General features: G+C 43.2%; 1 protein-coding gene and 1 long non-coding RNA gene across 6 annotated transcripts in view; one reads left to right on the top strand and one right to left on the bottom strand.

Annotated features, from left to right (window-relative positions):
- The window catches only part of RTN4 (reticulon 4), a 40,538-nt gene that overhangs the window by 8,162 nt on the left and 4,719 nt on the right, over nt 1–27,657 (bottom strand). Inside the window, exons 2-6 of one of the 5 annotated variants that reach the window (XM_059840569.1) lie at nt 25,209–25,244; nt 18,375–18,431; nt 15,145–17,574; nt 2,039–2,246; nt 122–260 (exon numbers count right to left, since the gene is read on the bottom strand). In XM_059840569.1, the coding sequence (XP_059696552.1) occupies nt 122–260; nt 2,039–2,246; nt 15,145–17,574; nt 18,375–18,431; nt 25,209–25,244 (2,870 nt within the window). Of the gene's footprint in view, nt 1–121; nt 261–2,038; nt 2,247–5,463; nt 5,610–8,947; nt 9,115–15,144; nt 17,575–18,374; nt 18,432–25,208; nt 25,245–27,657 lie in introns of those variants that run through there. The other 4 variants (XM_059840565.1, XM_059840567.1, XM_059840568.1 and 1 more) reach the window with 4 other exon arrangements.
- On the top strand, nt 5,655–8,961 carry LOC132324449 (uncharacterized). Its single transcript, XR_009485627.1, has 2 exons — nt 5,655–5,791; nt 6,058–8,961. It is a non-coding gene; the product is annotated as an uncharacterized LOC132324449 (long non-coding RNA).

The following is a 27,657-nucleotide window of genomic DNA, read 5'->3' as shown; positions in this document are numbered from 1 at the left end:
AACACTTCCAAGAACAAACTCCACCTCGTTATTTACTAAAGCAGAGCCACTGTTCACTGCAAGGAGCAGCAGGCTTTGCTAGCCTGGGTCAGCAGCAATATCCTCGCAGAGGCAAACTCACCTTGAGGGAATCCACCAGGTCATCGACGAGGAAGAGGCGCCGCAGCTCCCGGACGGTGCCGTTGACGTGGCCCAGCACGACGTTGCTGTACTTCTGGATGAGCTCCTCCGACACGGCCACATCTGAGTCCAGGTAGGCCCTGCAGGAGACAGCCAGGAAAGCTCCGTGGGAAAGTGCTGCAAACTTCATCTATGGCTTAGAGAGAGTACCAACAGAACCTCCTTTTTGTGCTACAGAGGAACAAACTTCACAGGGAGGAATGCTGAAAGGACAAACAGAACTAACCTAAGTTATTCTCAGCCAACCCAGTTCTTTCTCACTGCTATTTACCCAGTCACCTGCACCAGGCAAAAAAGGGGCAGGCTAAAATAAGGAGAAAAAAAATCCTACAAAAGCAATATATCCATTTCTGCCCCTGGAAGGCCCTTGTGGAGTTACCATTAAGTTGTATCACACTATAGCACAGCAAAATGAGATAAATTTCTCATTTGCTAGCAAAAATTCTTACAGCTAGTGAGAGCAGTTCTTTCACATAAAAGATATAAACACCTATCTGGTTATATGTTCTTTCCACTCCACTGTCACTTATCTGTAGTTGCAGTGGCTATGGCAATTCAGAGTCTTTAAACAAAGTATAAATTATTTATCTAATGTGCACACTGCAGGCAGAAGGAGCAATGCAGCACATCTGTAAAACAGAACTCATTTCACAGCTGTTAAACTTTTGTTTAGGGGATTCTGCTTTGGGGTGGTTTTGTTGGGGGATTTTCTAACATGAAAATTGCACAATGCTCCCATGTATGTCATTTAAGGCAAAGCTAAACATGACCTTGTGGCAAGTCCAAGACAAATGAAAATACTTCATACGGTAACTGCAGCAAGTGGCCATTTCAAGGCTACATTCTGCCATCCACCCTTGGCTTCCATCTGCTCACCCTCCCCAGCTCATCCACAGGATACTCAGCACTTGCATCAAAAATCCCATTCTTCTCACAAGATTTTTCCAGTAAAAATATCCTTCTTGTGGAGAAGCTATACAGGAAAAAGTAAGCAACCAGATATGCTGGGCAAGAATGTCTGGAAGCTACTTAGGAATATCAGTATTTTTAGAAAAAATCTGCAGAAAGAACACAGGTAGGAGAAGTTCTGCTTGTTCTTACTAAGAAAAAGCTTGAAATTGTTGTTTAGATAATGAGTAGCAAGCAAGACTTCAGCTGGGAATATTCACCCTAAAGAGGGGTGTTTTTTCCCCAGAATTTTGTCTCAGACTGGCTTCCACTGGAAAAGGAGCCACTGCACATGGTCTGGGAGGAATGGAGGGAAACCTACATTTTGCTTTGCCTTACAGAAGATGGGAACGCTATCAAATTAGTAAGAGGGCTGTAGACAGAGGGGCAAACAGGACTTTCTGAAGACTGCAAGGGGAGACTGAGCCACTTCACTCTTTAATAACAGGGAGAAGCAAGGCTGGGCAGAGTGGGACAGGGCTGGCACAACTTCTATGAGTCCTCCAACACAGATTAATAAGGTTTAATTTCTCTTAGAGGCAATTCTGCAGCAGTGGGTACCTGGACCCTGTCACTGACCTTGCAAGTGGGAAGCACAGCTACAAACTAAACCACACATTTTTAAGGTTTAAAAGTTTCAAAAAGATTAAAGTAGCTTTTTGTCATGCTTTATACCCTGCTACATTTATTCTGATTTTTCCATTCCTTGTAGCAAGCCCTCAGTCCATTTTCTGTATCTACTGTATGACTCCTGAGAATCTGAAAGTGGGGAACACATTTTTCAGTGCAGAGTCTATTTTCATTATTATGGAACATCTTAACAGCACGTGTCACCCACTGCTTCTGGCAGCACCAACGCTGCTGCTCTCCAAAACAACACAATTCTGCTTAATGAAAAGAACAATCTCACCTGAAGGGGTGGCCCTCATCAGACTTCTGGATTGCCTGGATGACTCCCTTGTATATCCTAAAGCTGATGGTGACAGAGAGCAGGGCCAGGGCAATGTAGGCTGTGACGCTCACGATGCTGAACACTGTTAATGAGAGCAGCAGGAACAAGCTGGCTCCAAACACCACCCCGGTCTTCTTAATGTCTCGCCAGTAAAGGAGGTCAACAACTACAATTTAAAAGAGGTAAGAAATTAGAACAAGACACCTCTGGCATTCATATCAAGGCAGTAATTTTTCATTATTCACTCGACTGCTGAGAGTCACCAAGAGCGGAACTTACGAACCCCCATCAAACCAGAGCTGAAACCACAACTAGAAATGGGTTATTTAGTAGAGGTTCAGCTCTGGACTTCAGATTATTGGGATCACTGCTATCAAGATTACCCCAGATGCAATTGTTCAAATTTTAAAACAATGCTGCCCTTAAGCAATGTCAGAATTCATCTCTTCAGATACTGTGCTGTGTTCTGCACCAGAACCACAGCAGTTTGTGCTTCATTTCCTCTCATTGTCGGGCATTTTGTGGAGGTCACTCCCTGGAAAGATTGATTCCAATTCCCTCTGAGGACAGATAACAAGACACCAACAGATCTCTAAACCATTATATCCTTCCAAGCCCGGTAGAGGCAAAGGCACAGCTCAAAGACTCATTAACAGTTCATTTTGTTTTCTTTTGATGGAAGCATTCCCATGAGAGTTTATAATGTTGATTATGGGTGACAGACTGAGCCATCAAGAGGGAATACTCTCCCTGAAATGTCAATCCAGGCCAAATCTGCTGTGCTCCAATGCAGAAGACTTCATTTGCAAACCAAGTTTAGTTTTCCTTAAGTGACCCTCATTAGAGAACACAATATTGTGCCATTTTTAGCATCACTGTTCAGAGCAAAGTACACCCTTGCACAAGGCATAGGTAACAGCTTAACCCACCCACTGCAGATCTGTTTGTTAACAGCAATAACCTAGTAGAGACAGAGTTCAAGATGAATTACAGAAACCTATTACTATTGCACTGCACATTCAGTAATCCTGCCTCAACCTAAACATCACCAAAATTAACTGTAAAACAGTTAATCACAGTTTGGAACAGATTATTTGGATGACTGCAAAAGCATTTTAAAAACAGAATTTGTCTTTTATTTCTTGCAGGATGAAAACACAGTCATGCTCCAACATTCAACACCTGGTAGCCTCTGTAGGGCAAAGTCTGTGTAACCCTTTTGTAGGTAAAACATGCCAAAGCCCCTGGGGCTGGGGTGTGTTCTCCCAGACTTTCAAGGGCTGAAGCTCTTCCCACTTATTCTGATGTGGAAACCATATTGCACAGCAGGAAAGATGAAAACCATGCTCAGAAACTTAAACCCACCCTAATGCAAAGTATCTAGCCTCTATCTAGCCTCACTATTTAATTCACATTTCAGCAGAAGTTTCCTGCAGCCCCACAGACAGAGCCAGGTTACAGCTGCACCAACACCTTCAATTTATCACAGACCAGAAGTGCTGTGGAAAGAACAGCCTCACCCCTCCAGCACCATCCATCCCACTCCTTTCTTCCAGCCTGGCTGCCTGTGCTGTGCCAAAACCATCCAGAAAGCAGGAGCCAGCCAGATCAGGGCCTGGCGCTGCCACCATGTGACTGCACAAACATATGGGGGCAGAGATAGAGCAGCACTGCCCGGAGGCAACGCTCCTGCTCTCCCAGCACCTCCAATCCAAACTCCTCCCACTGCAGCCCAGGCTCCAAGGAACACAACCTTTCCTTAATATTTGTAAAATTCAAACAAATAAAGTCAAGTTGTTGTGGATCTGCTGTTGTGTGGGTTGCAATCCCAAAATTTAACTTTTTGTTTCAGTTTTTCCTTTGCTTCCAGACACAAAAGAATCTATTATTGTCTCTGCACACCTTGCATTAAACATCAACAAAATGGTGTTTGACCAATGGTGAGTGTTGTAAGAATCCTTGTAAAACTGCAAAGAGCCTCAACAGCTGGGTGAGATCTTCACAACCAGTCTTGCCAAAAACAGTTGGTGGATTTTGTGCTCTTAAATCATGTAAAGCATCTTTAAAAAAAAAAAAAACCCTCTTTTTTTTTGAGCATTTGCTGCAAGTACTAAAACGGTGTTTATTTTTAAATGCTGCAATTTGAGCATCCACGCACTCGAATTTGGTGCTGCCCCTGTATCAGGTGACACATTCAGTATGAGCCCTGCTCCTCGGCCTGCAGACAGCATTACTTCTGTAAACGAGCTGCTCCCTCCTCTCTGCACAGCTTTAAAGCTGCGAGTTGTTCATAGGAAATCACTTATTCCATGCATTAATGCATTATCCCAGCCATAAGGAATGCAAAAAGAGTAATTCATCTGTATGACAGTTCCAGAATGCCAGAAACAAAGGTACATTGCTGGAATTAAAGCACGCAGCAAAAGCCAAATGGCCTTTAGCGACCCATCAAGTCTTTTGTTCTCGGTAATCAATAAGAAAAATCCCCACGCCAGGAGCTCCCGGACCAGTTAAGCTGCTCATAAAACAGTTTTCCTCATTTCATCTCCACTCCTTTTGGAGAACGACCAAACGAGCGTAGGTTTAATGACATACGGATCTGGTATCATCGTAAATTCCTCAAAGGAAATTCGATGTTTAAGTCACTGAAAAACTGCTTTGTAATTCTGCAGTCCAAGAAAGCAGATGAAGCCACTCATCTGCATTCTCTAATTGATCAGAAACAAGTTATTTGCATTTATTTTGAAAGGAAAAGATTAAAAGCATTACTAGAAGCAGCTTTCTGGCTTCAACTTGCACACAAGATATGCACAGCAGATTAAAAATAAAACCAGAAACACAAAAAACCCAAACCCATTTTCAGCAACAGCCCTGCAACATCTTTCCTTATGGAAACTGTTCTGAGCTACATTTTATACAATACGAAGTATAATAAAATAAATAATATTAATGCACGTCTTGCAGGCCTATTCTAAAACAAGAACAGCTGCCTACATTTGGTAAGCACGAACTGTCACTTGGCACGTCTAAAAATAGTCCTGTACCATCCGCGCCTTACATGCACAACTCATCCAGTTACATTTTGCTTTTAAAGCAAGTGCTGCGAAAGCTTTGGTGCTGTATTTTTTTAAAGTCTTTTCCTTTCAGATATTTAACTTAAAACTGAGCAAGTCATATCGGGTTTTAATGACAAAAACAAGTGGTCTGATATATTTAACCTGATAATCCTCTCTTTAAAAACCCCTGAACCAAGCAACCCTGTCTTGTTTTTCAGGGGGTTTTGTTCGGTTTTCATTTGTTTAAGAAAGAGAAATTAAAAGCGAGACCTACGAGCCAGCCGAGCTCACGTGTAGCACACAGCAAACCAGGAGAAAGGAACTAACCCGTTTTGGCATCCATCTTGAGCGTGCTGCAAGCACCCAGCCCTGGCACGGCTCGCTCCCGGCGCTTTCCACTTCCTGCGAGGGCACGGGGAGGTCGGAGCTACGCAACCTCCGCCCGCTGCCATGGCGAGCCCCGCGGCCATTGGCCAAAGGCTGGGAATGCAGCTGCACGACGAACAACTCCCCTCTATGCAGCGTTTGCAGCCCAACAAACCCCGCCCTTCAGCGCCCAAGAAAGGCTGCTTGTGTCAAAGGGGAGGGGAGAGGGGGACAAACACTGTGCGATTTACAGGCGTTGTTACACTGGAACATTTCTGTGACGTGAAAGGTAGGCATGGATCCTTTATATTCTCCTAGTAACGGCGAGGGGGCACAGGGAAGAGCCTTTTGTGGCTCGGTTTAGCCTTGTGCCAATAGAGAAATGGGACACAGCGCTGAGAACCGGCAGCTTTCAGCACGGCTGCAGCACAATGTCCCATCTGTCACCGAGCAGGAAAAGCTGCTGGGCAGAAAATCCACAACCGCAAATTGCTCTGCATTTCTGTTCAGAGAGACCTTTTCCACTTACATGTAATAAATTTCATATTCACACAGGATGTGACCTTCAGGGTTTCTACTGATCTCTGTGCAGAGAATCCGAGTGCTGACCCTGCAGTCCCACTGGACACAGCCCAACCCCCAGGAGAAGCCATCAACCATCCAGTGCTTGGTGTGTCGAGCACCACCACAGACTGGGGTTTGACATTTTCAAGGCTTCCTGCACCAGGGTTATTATTCAAAATCCTGGTTGACATCCTAACAGGAGCAGAGACTGGGCCACAAAATTGCAGCCTCCTTACCCCCATCAGACACGTTGTTGGAAGCCAGTTTGGTCCTTGACTGTCTCCTTGCAAGCCAGGAACAACCACCAGCTCCTGGCTGGAGAAACTGGCTGGTGACAGCAGGACTGCAAGTGGTGCCAAGCACGTGGCACTGCCACCCACAGAGCTGTCCCTGTCCCAGAGACGGGCATCCCTGTGGAGCAGCACATCCAGCAGGAGCGATGGGCAGGTGGCTCCAGCTGGGTGCCAGAGGGCACAGAACGAGGCTGCAGCACACTCAGCTCAGGCTTGGCACATCTGCACCACACCCCCAGCAAAAAATGATACAGATTTCACAAGTACACGCTAGAACAACTAGGCAAATACTACCAGACTCTCAAAAAAAATTAATTCCCAGATAGTACCTAATGAGCCAAAGCAACATTTTCCTTTTGTTTCTACTTGACCAGATACTCGTGCATGTGTGCACAATGTACCAACTGGGAAAACCATTCCAAAGCCCCAGTTATTCATGATAAAGGTTGCCTATGCAATCTTTGCCATCAGTTAACTAAGTTAAACCAAAATTCAGAGAGATTTCTGCTCATTAATTAGAAAAGAATCCTGGGATAACCTGGAAGTATAGCTGTGCTGTTCACTGTACCACCATATCAATATTCAGCCATTAAAAGCTGACATTTCCTTGAAATCATTAAAAATTAAATAATAAATGTTACTTTTTAGTACCAATTACTCCATAGGGCCTATCTTCAAGAGCATTAAAAATTAAAATCATGCTACTCCCAGGGTAGACCTGTTTCATGCTATCTATCGAGATGATCAATACCACAGGTATTAATCAATGCCAAAGGTTGTACCACTTGCATTATGCTTGTTCCTCAACTACAACACATTAACCAAATCTAAATTGAAGATTATATTCATTACAAAGTGGTGTTTCAGCTGCAAAGTCCAACTACAAATTGTAGTTTTTGCTCTTCTCTGGTTTTAGATTTAATTATTTTTTAAAGTCATTTTTTAGCATGTTGCAATATTTGCTTCTGTATTTATTTTGGGGCTTGATGGATAGTGCAATCAGTCCCTGAACTTTACCCATCATTTTCCATGCCACTGGAGCCTGACCTAAGGAAGGAAGAATGTGAAACACAGTATCTTCATCTTGTTCTAAACAAAAAAAAGCCCCTCTAAACCAGGCTTCAACAGCAGCTGCAAAAGGAGAGGAACCAGGGTCTTCTGCTTCCCTGAAACCCTTCATTTCTGCTTCCATTTTCTTTCAGACCTGGTCTCTGCTCAGGATGGGAAATTCTGGGGTTTTAAACCAAAACAAACTCCATTATTCTCGAGGCCTCAAATTCCGGGGTTGGAAATGTGCTTTCAGATCAGCACCACCCCTGCCAGGCTGGTTGTAAAATAAATCTGAAAGTTGGGCCTGAAGGCAAAAAAAGAAAACTTGCCTTCCAATTTTTACCAAAACCTTCTGGCCTCGGCCCTCTTTTTTTTTTCTCCCTTTTCTTTCTTTCTCTCTTCCCATTCCCACGAATTTCAGGCATGACGTATGAAGCCTTGAACATTTAAATTACTTACATATCAACAACAATACATTACTAAACACTGCATCATATTTTTCCTGATATTTTACAGCCTTTTATTAAAAGATTAAACTTTAAGAACCTGATTCTGCAGGGGCAAGGGACCAAAAAAGTCCTTCAGGACTTTTCTTGCTATATATTTAGGTTCTGAAAAAGCATTCTATGGATTTCAGAGAGCTGGCAATTTTGTCCAAGTAGAAGATAAAAAACTAGATTTTGAACAATAATTCCCCAAAAAAGAGGAAAACCTCACAACCACCGAGCATGACAGGGCCCTTTGAAATGCATTTAAGTATCTAGAGATAATTAAATTTTTTTAAAGCTTGTCCTGTTGATAAAGTATAAAGATTACTTATTCAAATAAGGCTTAAACTCTAACACACTGAGCACTAATGTAATGATCCACAGAGATTTACACCAGAGATCTCCTATTGGTGCTTACAGGAACAAAGGTCAGCACCACACTAATTTAAGGTCAGCTACTTATTTACCTAAAACAATTTAATATTATGGCTGTAAATTCTGAAAAATCAGACACTTTTATCTAGTATTTGACAGAATTATGAAAGGTCCAAAGCAAACAGGATTAAGGGTATATTTCAAGCAGATTTTTAGAGAAAATATCCCCACCCTGCTGTAGCCTGCATGCAGTTTTTTAAAAATATTAAAACATGACCTGCAAATTACCTGGGGCTTTACAGTTAATGGATAGTACTGTTAGATTATTAATAATCTCGAAATTTCCAAGGAGCACGGAGTAAATTGGGACTACGCCGGTATTTGTGCCGTGCATACCAAAACAAGCCCTTCATTAATATGCTCTGTAGGACTGGAAAAGATCTGCAGTGTCACACGAGCCGTTTCACCTACATAAAGTATTTATTCTTCTGCATTGCTCCTATTTACCCATTTTAACCCGCAGCTTTTATAATCCTGCACGTGGCACAAATAGACTCCACACCTTCGGCTACATTTCACAATCAGATAAATACGCGCTACAGACACCATTAGCTGAAAACGACCCATGGCATCTCAAAGGAATAAAATAAGGAAAGAAGGTAAAAGAATAAATACCCTTATCCTTCCAACTGCTCGGCTGACTGTCCATCTCTCCAGCTGGGATTATCAATTATGCATTCCAAGAGGGGAGAGCCGCGGGAGAAGCGCCCTGCAGCCCAGGGAGGGAACCATGGGCTTCCCCGGGCTCCGCAGTGGTGCTGCACTGGTGCTGCAGGAGCGGGTCAGCTGACGGGGTGTGGAGCTGACGCAGTGCTGGCACCGCACGGCCCCGCTGCGCCCGGCGCAGCCCGGAGCGGCGGCAAGGAGCGCTGGCACGGCGGGAGCGGCTCCTGGCGGGCCCGGGGAGCGGCTCCTCCGGCACGGACGGCAGCGAGGGCTCCAGAGCCCGGCCGCGCTAAGCGGCTTTTCGCCGCCCGGCTAAAAGTAGTCACCAGACGAGCTTTAAATAGATTGCTTTTCAAACAGAGGTTCAAAGGCGTTTACAAACCTCCCAGATGTATGGCTTCCCCTCGGGTTTCTGTAAACTAATGTCTGCCTGCTGGAGGACTAACAGAGACGTCTTTGTAACACTTCTCCCTTCCCAACAAGCAGCGTGAAGGGAAACAGAAAAGGACCCTTTCTGTGCCTGGAACAAAAGCACAGGCTCATGAAGAACATGATTAATCCTTTTGCTGGTATCTTTAGTCCCCAGGAGCTACTCAGCTGTATTTATTCCTCTTAAGGAAGGCTGCAGAAAAAGTTACTTGGCCCTTTACCTAATTCCTACCAGCAAACACCTTCCCCTTTTTTATTTTACATCAGCATTCTCTGTTGGCAGCAGCTGCAGACCTGACAATTAACTGTTCCCTTCATTTAAATAAAAACAGGAACCTGACAGTTTGCAGTACCAACATATAGAAAGTAACATTTGGAAAGTATTGCACAAACAGGAGAGGAACGTGAACTACAACTCCGAATGTGAAAGCAAAGAGCTGTGGGAATCCTGATGTCATTTTGTTTCCATCCCTGCTGAAAAAAAAAACCCCACAATTTCTTCTCCAGTTTGGAATTTCTTCTTGAGATCTGGAGCTAACAACAGGAAGCTAAAATCTTCCCAGGATTGCTACAAAGCCTCTTAAAAATCTAGCACACCATTTTCTTAAGAACCAGAAAAGGGCATTTCCAAATACTGTAGACCAGGAGGGCTAAAGAGCCCAATTCAGACCTTAAATAGACAGTTTCACTTTTCAGCAGAACAATCTTACACTGAGAAAGATTACTACAAAGACACCCAAAAGCCCTGGTTTTGTCATCAACTGCTACATAAATTTAAAGCCTCCTTTGACAGCAAGAACAGTTACATCTCTTTTTAACTTAGACAAAGATGTGCATTTCAGTTCCAATTCCAACAGATAAATCCAAACAAATCCAAAATAGGAGGGAAGTAGGGAGTGTATATTCAAATATCACAGTGCAAGCAAATGTGAAAAGTTGCACTGTACAAAAAAGTACAAAATATGTTTGAGAATCTGCATCTGTCTTCAAGCTGAACTGGAAACCACCAAAACCTGTGAGTCCCCCTCCATATTTGCACTGTCACTAAACTTGCCAAAAACATTGTGCTTTCAAAGGTCTTTCTATTAATTACCAAATTTCTAAAGATAACAAATTAAAGCCTCTTCATGTTTATATTGTTTGTATCTTATACTTAAAATAGTGCATTTATGCAACTCTGTCTAAACAGAGTTAGTTGTGGTCACAGCAGAGTCCACTTTGTCCCATCTCCAGTGTGCCCTCACTGCCCCAGGAGTGCCTCCCTGGCCTCCAGATCCTCCTCTTGACTCTCTGCAAACTCAGTGTTCATTCTCACCACTCCATGCAAACACTCCCAGAATGAAATCCATCTCCCATTTCAGGCAAGAGGGGCCCCTACTCTGCACATAAACTGGATACCAGCACTGCCAGACTTCAGGAGGAGCTCTGTTTCCAGCAGGGATACTGCACACCTGCCTCTAGAGCATGTTTGAACACCAAGCACAGAGGAGGTGGCATTATCAGGTCCCCCAGACAGGTCAGACACAATCAGTTCTGGACACGTGGCATGGCACGCCCAGCTCCATGCCGCTGCCTGGCAGGGTGAGTGCTTTACTCACTCCCCACTCACATCAGTGCAGGGGCACTGGGAACAGCCCTGCAGCTCCCTCTGCTCTCCCTCAGTGCTGGTGCCTACCTGGCAGAGTTGGGAACTTGGCCCAAATGCTCCATTTTCTCCCTAATTCTGCCACTCTGAAGGAACTTCCTCAGGCTTGGCTCTTTTAGCAGCCTCAGTGACACAAGTCTTTGCCTCTCAACAGGGCACAAGAGCTCTAATGAAACACAGCAGGTCTCTGTCTTTCCTTCAGAGAAACATCACTCATTAGGTTTGGTTTTTGCCCTCATTCCTCCTCCTCTGCAAATTCTCTTCCCTCTGGAACCCTCCATTTATTACTATTTACCTGGTAGCATAAAAGATGACCTGAACAAGCAAAGAATCTAAGAGTACAATGAGATGAAATTAAATCAAGATATTTTATGGTGAATTAAATGGAATTTTACCAATCTCCTTCTGAAAGAAACTCAGATGTTCCAAGGCATTTTTTCCTCCAGTGAAAAACAACAAACAAACCCAAACATCTCCTATCTGCTGAGTGGTGCTATTCAACTCACTGCAAACACAGAAAATAACAGAAATTCCCCAAATGGGTACAGCTGGTATCAGGCAGAACTTCTAATGTCCTTTAAGATTCACACAGCTGCAATGACCTGGTTTCTATTACAGCATCACAGGAAGTATTTGATTTCTGCCCCCATGTTGTAGGAGGAAAAAGAAAGATTCAGCATTAGTATCAGCCTCTCAAAGCACATTTCCCACCTGGGCTTCACCAGGCTTTGTATCTGCCCCCCAAAAAAAATCCAGTAAATGTAAAATATTATTAATTAGCTGCATTTCTGAGTACCTGTAATGAAAGCAAATAACCAGTTAGATTTAATCTGAAGGGAATGTCTACAGAGCTGGTGGTCAAACCCACCATGAAACAAGGGTGTTCTGGGAAACTGAGTGTCTTGATGGTAAGGATCTCAACATTACTTCCAAATATTATTGTAATACTCAGCATGGACACACTGAGGGATTTAAACTGCCAATTTCCATTTTTGGACATAACTTTGTTGTGGCCAGAGGTTTTGAGTCTATAATTCAATAATATCAATAATATAAAAACCTCCACATCCCATCAATCAAAACCAGGCTTGTGGAAAGCATGAGCTTGGGGAGGATTAATGATCTGTATGAAAGAAGAAAGTCTGTGCAACAGAAGGGCTGGGATCTATAAGGTGTACATTTAGCTTTCACCTCTCAAACTCATTTCAGGAGTTGGGAATTTCTCCAAACCTGGATGGATCCCTTCCCGTCCGGCAGGCACTGAGGTTCCACCGCGGTGACAAACACTAGATGGCATTAGAGCCCTGTCCCACAGGCTGGCCCTGATCCATGGCTCCCCAGTGCCTGGTGCTCACACCTCCTGCAGGAGCTGGGCAGCAGCAGTGAACCCACAGGAACTGCCCTCGGAGCTCCCAGCTTACCAGGCTCATTAATGGAGCTCAGAAATGTGTATTTGAGGTCTGGGGAGGGGGACAGGGAAGTGAGGCTGTTTGCTCAAAGCCAAATACAGCAGCTACTGAGAAATACAAACTAGGGGGAAAAAATAGCACTGTATTCAAGACAGCAGAAATTGCTGGTGTTGCAGGGGTTCTTTTGTTTGCCCTTAAAATTGTTCCAGTTTTACATACAGTTCTGAATTTGTTTGGGCTTGGAGTTTTTTGCTTTTGTGTATTTCTTAAATCTGTGCAGGTTACCCAAGGTTGTGCTGGGCACCATTTAACAAATCTCCTTCTACAAAGGATAATCTTCAAAGCTTTACATTTGCTTCAGTGAACTGGATAAGTTAAAAAAGTATCTCCAACCTTTTTAGAATCCCTGTTAGCTCCCCACAGCCCACTGGGGCTGTGGGAAGTTACAACACACTGGCATTTAGGTTAGCTTCCAAAAAATAGCACTGTTAAGTAAGCATTCCACAACCTTGGATTTAAGTGCACCAGTAAGGCAGCTCAGATTAAAGCTTTAACAAGCATCAATCACACCATCACACCAGCTGAATTCCACAAGTCTTAAGACACAGTGAAATCTATTTCAGTTCCACTGATGGGTAGGGGAAAAAAGAAAAAAAAACTCAAAAGAACAAAGGTAGACTCAGAAGGCCAAACACATGCACAAATGCACTTGGCCTTGTGATGAACAATCCCTCCTTGTTGGTTCTTCAATGATACTCAGAAATTGTGCCTAAGCAGTGTGGTATTTACAGCAGACAACTGGTGTTGTTTGTGGCTTGTCTCAGAAGTCCAGCTCTGTATTTTGCAACACACAGTGTTGCAGAGTGTGGAGAACAATCCAGAAAAAAAGGCCCATTTTTCAGTCAGTATTCTTACCTATTTAGCTTTAAGCAAGTGTTCCTCTGGCGTAAAGCAAGAAATTTTCTTCCCAAACAACACAGCATGTCAAAAATGCAAACTGCAGCTGCTCTCCAGAGTGAACACAATAGTGAGGGGCTGCAGCTCCCCAGGCCAGCTCACAGCACACTGGACAGAGCTGGGCCCTGTCCCTGCACTGAGCCATGGATGGGAGAGCAATGGCACTGTTCAGCTCCTCTCTGCTCGGGCAGCTGGGTCTCTGCAGCTTCTGAGGCAGTTTCCCACAGATGGAAGAGCAGCAGCTGTGTCCTCCTCAGAGCCACAGGGAGGGGCTGCCACCCCCAGCCTGCTACATCTATGCAATGATTAAAGACCCTTCCAGAGGTCTCCCTTTAAAAATCTAACACAAAAGCTTTTATATTAAGTGCAGTGTTTTGCTTTGGCTTTTTTTTAAGTAGTCTCAGCTCCAAGCAATTAACCCCTTGACTTGAAGTCCAAGACATACAGCTGCTCTCTAGACAGTTCTATCTGCTGGAAGCCTGAGGAGCCTTCACAGAACACACAGACACACAAAGAGTTTTAACAGTGCAGATTATCAATGAAGTTTTACCCCAAGCCAAGGAAAACCAAAACTCTCTCCTTTCTGCCTTACCTGTTCATATAGAGGAGGTGAGACAGGAGAAATGACAAAGGTAAATATAAAAAATACATCTTCTACCTTATTTCCCAAACCAATTTCAGTGGCACCGACACTGATGTTCACTTCAACATGCATCTGCTGTTCCCTTCTAACTCAGGGTATTCTGTAATCCTATTTTATGAACTGTAGGCTGCAGCTACTGCATAAATACAGTACTGCTGCTGAGTCAAACTAACTCCTGCCTTTCTATTTAGAGCACTGTGCTTTCTGCAGTAGGTGGTTTTTTTGGGTGTGATTGCTTCTGGTCAAAGCTTAAGTAGCAGCAGAGTGCTGCAATATCAAAAAGCAAAGTACTCCTCTAGTCTACAAAAAGCTGGGAATTCATGAGGTGTTCAGTTTAGAGAAAAGATTACAACTTCCTGCTACTATAACTGCACATTACCATAAGAAAAATTAATTACACTGAAGTGAAATCCCACCTGCAAAGAGAAACAGAAATTAATACCTGTGCTGTACATAAACCAGTTTTAGTGTTTGCAGAACACTCCACTTCTTAATGACCACTTTTTCAGTGTAACCTGCATACTAAGCTCCCTCATGTTCACCCTTTGTTTAAACCACCAGCCTTGATCTAATGCAGGCTGGAGATGCACAGACTCTTTTCCAGATTCCAGGCACACACAGGAGCAGCAGGGGTATTTTCCTGAGTTTTACACTCTGATGTCTGAACTGTTAATGAAAAGGAAGAAATGCCTTTTCAAATCATGTGCACCCAGCAAACAGCATCCCAGATTCAGAGTTTGGGAGGCCATGCCATGCCCAGCCTGGGGACAACATGGAAGGGCCTGCAGTGAGCAGTCACTTATTTCTGCATCGACAGACCATGAGCAGCAGAGCTGGAGGAGAAACCTGGAGATGCTGAGTCCAACCCTGATAAACAGAAAAAAGGTACTAAAGCAATCAGAATATGAAAAAGGTACAAGTGCAGGCACTGACATTTTCTGTTACCCTTGGCCTACAGAGAAGTTTACAGAAAGTGATTTAAAAAGAAAAAGTCAAGGCATGCTTAAGTTTAGCTAAAGAATTATGCAGATCAGCAAACTGCAAGACAGCATACACAGATTACCTGAAGACTTATTCAGCTTTGCTGAAAATACAGCAGTAGGTTTTTTCTTTTCTTTAACAGAAGCAGCTTCTTTCTCAGCTTCCTTCTCAAAAGCTCCTGGTTTTACTACACTGACTATCTCTTTTTCAGCAGATAAAGGTGAGGTATCTGTGGCTGGTAAGGACATGGTGGATACTTCAGGCACTTCTCTGTCCACAGCCTCCAAAGACTTTTTCAAGGCATTACTATCTTCCTCAGCTTTTACTTCTACATTCTTCACAGACAGATCACAGGGCAGCTCTGGGCAAGGCAACTCCTTCTCACCCTGGATCACCTTACCAAAGTCTTCACCTTCATCTTTGTGCAGTGTTTCTCGGACAGTGGCTTCTGTCACAAACTCAGGAACAGCTTTAGGATGACCTAACATCACAAAGTCGTCTTCCACTGAGACTGGGGAAGACTCCATGGGTGAGAGAGCTTTGTCATCTCCTGGTTTTGGTTCCATAGCAACAGATACATCAGCTGAATAAGGCAAAGCATCCAGCTCTTCCATTTGAAGAGGAATCTTATCTGCCTTGGCTATTTTTGCAGGTATTGGCTCAGATGGTGGAGCAGCAACAATTTTGGAAGAGTCCAGCTCAGGTTGGAATGACTCTAGATAAGGCTTGCCTGTGGCAGCTACTGAATCCACCAGTCCTTCCTCCTCAGGTTCTTCATCACTTGCAATACTCTCAGTGGATTTACTTTTTGAGAGGAGAGATGGATCTTCACTTGCTTCCTCAGCAAAGTCAGATATCATTTGGCTATTAAACAGGCCAGCTTTTCCAAACTGTGGAGACGGGGTTCCATCTAGTTCCTTGTCTTCAGGCACATCCTGAGAAATGCTTTCTGTTACCGTCTTTGAATACTCTGTGAAAGATGGAGAAGGAGATTCACCAGAGACCTTTGTTCCCTTAATTAAGTCACATGCAATAGATATATAAGGAGTCTCCAGATCTTCAGGAGTGCTGCTACTCTCATCATCAGGTTTCTTAAATGCCAACATCTCCTTTGCTTCCTGGGCCTGTGTCAGCGGTACATTCACTGCCTCTTGGTATACAGGAGGTTTTTCAGCCTCTTTTACATTCTCATACTTGGCAGTGGGCATAAATGTTTCTAGTGGGGAAGCTTCCAGCTGCACAGCAGATGCTTCTGCCCCAGCAGTGCCGGTGCTTAGCGGGGCTTCCATAACAATATCTGGCAATATGGGCGACGGAGCAGCCTCCGAGCCCTCGAAGGAGGGGCAGATTTGCGCCGCGGGTTTCAGAGTCTCCTGCGCCGCCTCAGAGGTTTGCACCAAATCAATCTTGGTTTCATAAGCCAGCTTTGTGCAGGCTGCATCGTGCATCTCGTAGGCCTCCTGCACCAGGTCAGGAGTGAGACCCTCGGGCATGTTTGCGGCGCTCTCGGGCGGCACTGGTGGGACCCCCTGTGCTTTAGCAGGGTCAGCTCCCTGCCCTTCCTGCCCACCTGCTCCAGCAGCAAAATCACCTTGGTCAGGGCCCGTCTGAGCTTTCAGTTCTGCAATTTTTTTCTCATCGTCGGTTCTATTTTCTGAAATGCCTTCCTCTAGTGGAGAAAGAGATTTGCCTTTGTTACCACCAGGACTTGGAGAGGAGTCAAATTTAGTACAAGTGATGTAAGGTTCTTTTACAGCTTCTGGGGTGCTTGGGAAAGAAGGCTCTTCAGCACTGCCTTCACTGTCTCTTTCGTAATCCTTCTGCACAATCAGCTTACCCACGCCATACTTGTCATCCAAACTGCTCTCCAGCTTGGCATCTATCTTACTTCCAACATCCTCTCTCATGCTGCTCAGTCCATGACTAGCACCTTTGACTTCCCATATTGACTCAAATGGTTTGAAGTCGGCGTATTCTTCCCTCCTAAGAGGGTCTTCTTTCAGCCCCCCTTTTTCACTGTGATCACCACCTCCTCTGTACTTGTCTTTGTTATAGAAGAGATCTTCCTCGTTTCTGTCAAATAAATCTTGGGGAGATTCTGGAGACATTTTCAGCTGCTCTGCAGGTGTTTTCTCCAGGTTAGAGATATCTTCAGGGCCCTCTAGCTGTGTTTTTTCTTTAGCTGGAGATAAAATGGCTGCTGCTTCTTTAGCAAATGGGGGTTGTGAGTATTTCATCTCAGAAATGTCTTTATCATTTCCCTCTGCAAGAAAGGGGTTTGTGGCATTTTTCATAGGTTCTTTATAAACCTCACTGGAGCTCTCTTTGCAAGTGCCTCTTGCAGGGAATCCATCTGAGAGGTTACCAAAGGCTGTGTGCTCTTTAAAAGGATCAGCTGAGAGAGGAGAGAAGGAGGGAAGAGAAGGAGCAGGATCAAGCGGGACTGCAGTAAAATCCTCTTGCCCAAGCGCCTGAGTGCTACCTGGCTGCTCCTGCAACTCCATAACTTTTTCTGTGACCGTGGATAGAAAGGAAAGTTAGAGAATGCAAGTGCTCTCAAAGTCAGTGCAAACTTTCAACAGGTTCACATGATTTTAGCTACTAAAAGGCTCTTCCGAGGTCTAGCGTGGATACTATGAGCCATTAATACACTCTATTACTTAAAGCTATTCTACTTCACTTCTAGCAGAGAAGTGAGCAAGAGGCTCAAGAAGCAGCAACTTTATGCAGTGCAAGAATCTCAGTAAAGCTGAAGATGCCAGACAAGTACAGGGGCCAATATTAACAAAGCCAGAACAGGAGGGTGGCAAGGGGAGACAGAGACAGGGGGTGTGTGGATGCTTGGGCATAAACATATTGCACAAACATGTGTCAGCAGTCTTTTTTTCACACCTTTTTTAAAATTTGTGGATGGTGTACTTAATAAAAGCCACTAAATCAATACTACAGGTGGAAAATTTACATCTTTAAAATACTGCAGAAAGTTACTATAGATTAAATCTTTCTGCTAAATCAGTAAAGCAACTATGCTCTGATGCATTAACCTGTTAACAGTACCAACTTCTCTCCTACATCAAGGGTCCAAGAATTCACAGATGGCTGTATTCTTGTTTATTAAACAGTTTACCACGTAAACAAATGAATGCATATTAAAATCTGGAATAGATCAACCAAAAAGTCCAAACTGAAAAATGTGACAGAGGCTATTCTTGGACCCATGCTGACTTTTAGTAGAAGCAAACTAGTGGGAAAGGGTTAATGAGGTCAGAAAGGCAGGAGGTACTCAGACAAAGGGGAGCAGAAAGAACTTGCCTGCAGAGGAGTGCATCAGAGGCGCAGATGTAGCAGGAAGAGCAAAAAGGGTCTCATCTGAAAAACAAACAAATAACCTCAGCAGGAGGAAGGGCCAGGGTGAAGAGGGGAGAAAGCACTCAAGGAGTCAGTTCCCAGTAAACCCAACAGACCAACAGCCAACACCCAAGAGAACCAGGGAACACCATCATCAGAGCCAGGTGATTTGGGAGAGCCCACACCCAGATCTCCCCATTCACAATGGGACCTTTACTGAGGGATCTCCACCCTCCAAACCAATGACCAGCCACAGGGTGAGACACACCTTGGCAGCTACTCTTATTTCCATTCCCCAACCTTGCACACCACTGGGCAGCTACACCTGCCATTGCCAGTGGCACACTTACTTAGCTCTCCCCACCCAAGGTCTCCTCACACCCCCACACGCGTGTGAGAGCAGCCCCAACAAACTCCACCAAACACTGGTGAAAGTTCAAATGACTAAAGCAAGCTCTGAAACACCCCACAAACACAGCACTCCTCAGGCACAGCCATACTGGGCCATGCTACCTGCTTTAGGCTTTACTCTTTTCCTTTTGGCATTTTATAGACAAGCCCCCAGAGGAAGCTGTTATTTTTAAAGCCTTTTTTGGCATGATCCAAGGAGTGTATTTGGCTTTGCTGAGTTTGCTTTAAGCCCAATATCTCCCAAGACAAATCCAGTTCTCCAATTTCCACTCACAGCTGCAGTATCAGCCATCATGAGGAAACAGGCAAAGCAAAACCAGTCCTCCTCTGGATTTCTGTGCCAGCAGTGTTTTCCCCAGGTCCATCATGGCCTGTTGGCTTTACAGTGATGTGAGAATACCACCACTTAGGCAAATTTATTTCATTCTGAAAAGTGCATAAAGTTTTCACATCGAGGCTGGTAAAGAATATTTGCAATTTACATCAATTGCATTAGTGGTGCAAAAAATTATATTAAAGCACTTACATTTTAATTCTCAGTACAGACACAAACAATCATTAATTTTGCTATGTGTCTGGACAAAATCAAGTACTGAAAAAGACGTGGGGATATTTTTGGCCTTTTTTTTTTTGTTATTATTAAAAGCAAAGAATAATAGAGACAATTGATTTTAAAAGATGAAAGGCAAGAGGTGAGAAACAGGGTAGTTGCAGCAGCACATACATAATAAACCAGTCAGGTAGGGCATAAAGCTAAGCTGTGTTTTGGCACTAAACCAAGACTTGTGCAGAAGTGATGCCACTTGCAGACATTCATGACCTGTCTGGTTTATTCAAGTTAATCCCAACAGCAGGGTTCCAAAAATCAAGTCTCCTCACATCCTGCATTTCCTGTCACAATATACAGTCATTGGGTTTGCTTCACAGAACATTTATCTCTTGCTGTATTTTGTGGATTATAAGTATCACCAGAAGACAACAGAAAACAGAGTAAGAAATAAAGCTGAGTGTAGGACTTGGTATTCAGAAGGGTCCTCAATTCCTGCTGGGCCAAAGGCATTTCTGCTCAGTTCTCTGAAAATTACATTTTTCGATTAAGGACCATATAGAGAGAAACCTCAATTCCAAATTTAGAGCACATTGAAGCAGTGTCACAGCTCAATGGTGGCAAAGCTTTTAAGGACAAAAACCACACTGGAGGACAGCTGATGGGTACGTGACACAGAGTCACAGAACTGCTACACCAAGTGCCACTCACTACAGGCCCTTTGTTCCAGGAGCTGCTTGGCTCCACGTCCCCTGGCTCACCAGGATCCTTTCCACAAGCAGAGAGAGCTCCTCAGCCCACACCTTTGCTGAAACCACACTCTCCCTCCTCCAGATCATCCCAGAGCAGCACAGCCCAGGTGTACTGGAAGGGGTCTGCACTTTGGGGCAGGAGAAAAAGCAGGATGGAGCAGATTGTGAACACAAACCCTGACAGCCCAACAGAAAAGGGCCTTCCAGGGAAAGCAATACCAAGGCAGTGGAGAGGAGGTGCTGGAAATGCAGGAGGAAGGGCAAACAAACACAGCAGAGTCCCCTGGGGGGAAGGAGGTGAAGGGGAAAACACACAAGTCATCCCTGAAAGGTGCTGCTCCCTTCCTATCCAAAGGCCTGCTGCAATCTGTACCAAAAATTCCACATTTAAAATCTTTTGAACACTTTCCAGCCCCAGAGACAGATGTTTCAGTTTCTGGGGAAGGGCACTGGGTTTAAGAGCATGTGCTCTCATTTTTCAGTGTTTCCTTAAGACAGCACGAGGCAAAAACTCCTCCTGAGGTGTGGCTTGCATTTACCCAACACAGTCACATAAAATCCCAGGTTCTCTTAATGGAAGAATATTATGTCCACACCCAAACTTTATTTTCCACACATGGCTGGAGAGTGAAAAGAGATTACATAAAAGCAGTGTTTCCTAACCAGCCAAGGAGAACCACCCACTCTCCCTCCACCCACATCAGAAAGGCATTTTTCCTGCTGAAAGGAAAAAGATACAAGGGTTTTTTCCTGCCCTTGTGGGCCCTGTGTAACACCTCCAGACAAGCAGGGAAAATGGAGTAGGACAACTCCCCATCAGCATCGGTGCTGACTCTCTGCAGAGTGGAATTGAAGTGACATGGTGAAAGGGATTTTTCCCAGCAGTGACTGCTGGAACATCCCCACCTCCCATGTGGAGGTAGAAACCTCTCAGAAACACAGCTCTGTGGGTAAGTAGGACACTTCTAGGATCCATCACCAGGGGTGGCTTCTCCTATTTGCATCTCAATGGCAGAAATTAGGTGACAAAAAAAAAAAAAAAAAAAAACCCAAACAACAACACAACAGAACCAAGTAAAAAAAAACTTCTGAACGCATCAAGCTCTGAGCAACAATGTTGTCAAGCAAAAGTAGATATTCAAAACACCTTACCTGACATACAAAGTGAGTTTCACTACAAAATCTTCACCCAAATATATACAGAAAAAAATCTAAATTATCTTCTTACAAATCATAACTAAAAACAAATAACTTTTTACAAATCCTAACTAAAACTCCTTCAGTAAGATGAACTGCTCAGTTAACACTTCCATCAGAAGACAGATTTTGTTTAATGAAACACAGAAGAACGAGACCTCAAAATGAACACAATCTCCATGAAAAGACTTCTTACTCCAAAGTCTTTCAGCCAAAAATTCATCATGATGCCAGTAAGTAAAGTACTTTCAGCACTGCAGCCAAGATAAAGGCTGACCTCTTATTTATGAGTGGTACCACTTTCTATGAGTTACTGAAGCACTCCAATCGATGGCTCTTAAAGAGAACTTTAGAGACTCAGCCTGACTGCATGCCTGTTTTTGACCAGAAACATTCTGTAAATTTTCTCTTGGATTTATGCAAATTAAATATTCCCTAAAAAACCCCAAACCCAAAAAACAAATCACCCACAAATAGCCCTGTTGCTTCTTTCATTAGCATGAAGGCTCATATTTTAAAACTGCATTATGATTTCAGCTAAAACATAATGTCCTTCAAAGAGAATCAGATTTCAGTGTTGTTTAAAAATAAAGAACCTGACACCAGCGTGACAAAGATGTGTAATTTTAAACCCTCATTTTAATTTTTGCTGATTTCCCACTAACTGCTGATGTTACAAGATGCTGACATTACCAGCATAAAACTTAAAATTTAAATACCAAAATCTCTGATAAAAAGTAGAGAAATAAATGGAGATTTTTCACACAACTTATGAAAGTTACCTGCAAAGATTTCCAGAGAAACAGAGAAAAATGTTTAAAATTAACTAAGTAACCTGACAATTCCAAGAAAAGCAATTTATGAGAAAATGGCCTTTTTTCTTCCCCAAAAACATACTTGCCAAAGGAAAGCAGAGAACCTCAGTCTAGTCAGAGAAAATAAGAACTGAGCCAGAACAAAGCTTGTCCCTCCTCACTGGATGTGTGTAAGTGAAGGACCCTTCCCTCTGCTCCCACGTGCCTCCTTCCAATCAGCAGCAGCAGAACTGTGCTAACATGGCTTTATTGTTCTGCTGCTCTCCTTATTTTTGTGTATGAGCTCAGCATTAAACCAGACAAAACCCACAGAAACACTGAGCAAACCTCACCTGATGCCCAGTTTAGCTTTGGCAGGAGACTGCATTAGGCTGCTAGGTGGCAGTTTCAGCCTTCAGAGCTTAAAAACCACTTCCTGGATTAGATTGCTGGAAAATGCCTGCTAGTCTTAAAACAAAATTAGCAAAAATGGAGTCTTGAAGAATCCATTTCACCTTTGCAAGCCTAGGAAACGAGCAAGACACCAACTAACAGGCCAGGGACTGCTTTTACCTTACAGACCTCCCACAGTGGGACATTGTGAAAGGCCTCTCCTGTTAACATAAATATTTAACAATAAAGGAAAACAGGGGAAAATTAATACTCTGAGGAATGGCATCTGTGACATGACTCACAAGTCATGTAAAAGTTCCTTTTGCAGCAACCCCTCCAGGGCAGATATGAAAGAGAAATTGTTCCTTCAATGCAAACCAAGTTGCTCATGTGCCCACAGTGGAGGCTGCCCCAGCAGCATTTCTATCTCAAGCTCTTTAGCAACACACGTGGCCATTTAAAGTTAATGATTTCAAGTTCTTGGATGCCTAATTTCCTACTGCAGTACAAAACAAGGGCATACAACTTCACAAGTATTTCCTGAGAAAAGTAGCTGCCTACACAAACTCCATTTAAATCATCTCCTGTTATGATGTGATTGTTCTAAATACGGGATTTCACCAAATATTTAAACCATTCAAGATGAAGAACATTAACTATTAATAGCACCTTTTCACATCATTAGATCGGGCTGCAGAGCCACAGCAAATCATCAGTTTTTCTCATTTGGCACTTTTTAGTTAGAGGTCCAAGTTTTTAAAGAGAAGTTTCCAGTTTAGGAAACTATTTGGAAATCTTGGGAGCAAAATGTGCAAGCTGCTACAGAAGATGGGAGTTGTTGAAGATTTCAGGGGGAAAATGGAGCTCCATTTTGGACACCCTGAGAGCATCACAGCTGGGATCACAAAAGGAGCCAAGACCTTTGATCATTAACAAACCCAGCTGTAGGTCATTTCAGGCAATTACTGCAAAGTGGAATCATGCATCACCTGCAGGGAGAGTTGGGCTGCACTATTTGAAGTGCATGAAGAAAACAAGTTCAAATGAGCATTTTAAATAGTCTGTTTCTGCAAACAGGTCTCCAGCAAATAACATTTTCTTGTTGTCTAAGCAGAACTCTATAATCAAACTTGGTTTATGCAAGTTTTTTTTTCAATATCAGTTTTACATGGTCCAATCTCACAGCTTCTCCTCTTTTAAAATAGCTCCACTTGAGGCAAGCTGCCCAGCAACACAGAGACTGTAAAGCACCGGGACACAGGTGAGCTGTGTGCATTTCTTCTCCTTTTGATTGGCTATTTAGTGAAAAGAAAGGCAGTTCCACTCCCCTGCAACACCCAAGTGCCAACCAAAGCACGATCAGAGGGACACGAGGAAGAGACATTAATCCTGGCTCTGTCACAACGTCCTCTGTTACAATTCCCAGGCTGCCAAATTAAGAACCCACCACCACGATGTTTCTAAAAGGCCATTAAATACTTCAGACACAGCCACCATTCTCACCTCACCCTTGCAAGCATTTTGATCAGTAACCCCAGAGACAGGATCCAAAGCATTTCAGAGAGTGGTTCTCTAATGCCACTTTCTGCTAAATGTCCCTCATCCACTGAGTGTCATCCCTCACCCCCTCACAGCAGGGACAGGATTTTATCAAGCATCTTTTGTTAACAAAACTAAACAGAGAAAAAATTCTCACAAAAAGACTCTTCACTCCTCTAACAGCAAGAGCACACAGAATTCCCAGAAACAGGATGCACATACCTTTCCCAGCCCAGCAACCCACAGGAGCTCACCATGAGGAAATGAAACCCTCCCAGGAACAAAGAGAAAACTGTTCTGTTCCCCTCCCAAAGCTCAGGGAGGAGTAAATGGCACAGCTCAATACCACACACCTTGGCTGTACCTTCCCCCTGCAAGGTACCAGCTCCAACCACAGAAATTCTGCTTTATTCCCCAAATTAGCATCAAGTGGTGGGCAAAGCCTCCCTTTACTGAAGTCAGGTGGCCACAATTAACCCCAACTGTTCACAGCCCACTTCACAATCACAACTACATTTAATACATAAATCAAATGTGTTTAATGGCAAAGCAAAACCTTAATTCAGAACCATCAAAACCATGAGCATTCCCAGCTCCAGCATTTACAGACACCAATTTATACTGTTTCAATGTATTTGATTAAAAAGAAGCAGAAAGAAACAATCTAGCCAAGTGGAAACACACGAGTCCAGCTAGACACAGCTTTAAATCCAAGCACTCAGTCTTTGGCAACATTTGTAACCAAAAAAACCCCTAGATAATTCCTCTGAAAACTAAGTAACTCTTCCTTAAGACCCAGACACTTTAACCATAAATTGAAATAACAAAATAAAATTTGAGTTCTGGCAGTGCTACAAAGCAGAAAAATAGAGTAATTACATCAGAACTTATTCAAAGGCAGGAGGTCTAAAGAGGCATGCAAATCCTATCATTATGCAGACATTATCCAATTTAATTTTAGAGATTATACCAATCATAAGATTCCCTTTCACTGATTTGTACAGATGGATTTTTCCCTGCTTTCCCCACAATTAAACAAATTAAGCAGTATTTAGATGAGCAACCTTATCATTGCAGAAGAATGTATTTATTAGCTAAAATAATCTTTAAAGAATAGAGACGAGATGCTACTGATTTCTTTTGGCATCTCTTCCCAACACATTACCTTGTGTGACAAGCCTCTGACACAAGAGCTTACAGTCTGCAAAATAAAAAAATGGTACATAAGATGTCTGATGGATGAGATATAGGGAGTAAGAACATGGACTCAGTGTAGCCATCAATATCTGTAGAATATCTTTTAATTAAAGGGGAAAAGCAATGTGAAGATTCAGAGTCTTGATGTCTCCTGACTCCCAAGGGGATCAGGTACCAACAGCACTACAATAGATTTTGGTCAATACACGTTTTACCCAACCACTTCATTTTTTTATCATTTAAAACAGAACATACAGGAAACCCCAATTTTCTTGTCTATCAGTGTGATCTTTGAAGGAAGCCTTGAGTTTAAATGACTTTAAATCCATCTCTCTGAGCAGACTGAAGGCAGCCCCAGCAGACCTGGCTGAAGCCCACGAAAGAAGGAGCCTCTCTGCCACCAGTGACATTTTTCTCCTCGCTTGTTCCTTTCTGTTCTGAGCTCCAAGCTGCTCTGCAAGGCCTCACACATGCTCTTTCGTCTGTTTTCCTTGGCACTGCTTTCCCTGCCACACACAGGGGACACAGAAAGACAGGCATTAAGGAATTTTCTCTCCTGTCAGAAAAGAGGGGAGAGCAGGGTTCAAGGAAAACTGTCACAAACCAGTGCTGACTGGATAAGCAGGAGGATTTTGACAGACTGAGAACATTTTTAACTGGCAACAGGAAAGTTTATATTTATCTCAGTCTTGTGTCTCATTTGAAGACATCTTAACTAACATATTCTCCCTAGTTGATGAAGCTGATGACATGATTGCCCTGCTCATTAAAAAGCTGCCAGCAGAAGCTGGAAGTATCTTCTCAGACACAAAGCAAGTCTCCCAGCAAAACCATGGAGGTTAAACTGGTATTCCCAATACTTCTACATTGAGAAGGGAGATAAAACTGAAAGCATTTTTTCTTTATTCATCAGAAAGCAACAAATTGAAACAAACCCATTAAAATCATGGGGGAAAACTGTAATTTAAAAACATAAAATATAACTTAACTTAAAATCTTCATATTTTGACAGCTACAGTTGGCAGCAGATTGATTCTTTCCATTTGAAAGATAAAAAACATTCTACTGAGATAATTTGATTTTCTCAGACCTTGTGAATATTAATAAGGCCATTATTTTACTGCTGTTGTAATAGTTCTTATTGATGGAAAGAGCAATTAAAAAAGCCATCTACCAAGCATGTCATCTGTCTGGAGAGCAGGATCTCAGTTCTGGCTGTCCTATGCTGCCCTAAAAACTGAGGCTGCAGAATAAGTAGAAAATATGCAGTGTTTCCAAAGCATACACAGGAGCAATTTCTATTTTAGATCATAAATAAAGATTTTCTTTTTAAAACTGCATTAAAACATTACTTTTTTACTGAGGTCTCACAGTTCACTATTTTTACTTGGCAATAATAGCTCTTTTTTTCCCCCTTTCATTTCTAAAGCAGCTTGAGAGTTACACAATTTTCCTCCTACTTCATGTATAAGCATTTCTGAATATCTTAAGATAATTTACCTGTAAGCTCCAAGTTGCTTTCCATTTTCTAGCCAATAAAAGACCAAGAACTGTTTCCTTGTCTCCAAACTAGAACCCAAAGGACATTTCCAGATTGAACTATGTTTTGCTAATTTTTCTATCTGAGTTTCATAGTTACTATAGAAACCTGCCAGCACAAATAAAAAGAAGAAGCTTTTGTCAAAATATTAACAGAAAATAAAGAAATAGAACTCCAGCACACCAAGTTATGAAGAAATATAACTCCAGCACACCAAGTGCTCCAGTTGAAGGTTAACCACCCTTTGTTCCTTCCCAGCTCACAAAGGCCAGGATCACAGGAGAGCCATCAAGCAGCTGGGTGTGGCAGAATGGACATGGAAACAGGCAGACAAAGCCTCAAAATCCCCTATAAACTGTGTGGCCACCACCAGAGCCCCCAGAATTCCAGCAGCACAGGAACTGGGCTCCAGGGTTAAGAAGACTGATGCCTAAATGCCTCCTTCTAAGTAGCCAGGCTCTTGGACTGAGTGCTCTCCAAAATCCTGGGCACTGGAGGAAGAGGAAGCAAAATGAACACAACATCTGCTTTCCCAGAAACTTTGAGAAAACCTCTGACTGGGAATCCTGAACATTCCCTTCAGCTTCCACAAGTGCTGCTGTTTGTGGTTATCTGTGAGATAAGAAAGAGGTTCTGTGGCCACCAGTGGTGATGCAACAAGGCAGTGGTCACTCCATGGCCATGCTGGAAGCTTCCTTAAGTACAGGCTGGGAGGAGGGGAAGGAAGGCAAACAAACAGCAGCTCTTCACTGTCTCCTAAACTGTGGTTTGGAGGATTTCATCTCCAAGGGGAAAACTCCCAGTGCAATTCAAAACTTCCCTGAGGGCTACATCATTACAGGGTAGGTGGAAGCTGTGTGGTTTTATCCTGGAAAGC

This window comes from Haemorhous mexicanus, chromosome 3, assembly GCF_027477595.1.
Source record: "Haemorhous mexicanus isolate bHaeMex1 chromosome 3, bHaeMex1.pri, whole genome shotgun sequence".
NCBI classification, from domain to species: Eukaryota; Metazoa; Chordata; class Aves; order Passeriformes; family Fringillidae; genus Haemorhous; species Haemorhous mexicanus.
Note: the sequence above shows the minus strand (reverse complement) of the source record. Positions and strands in the feature narration are given on the sequence as shown.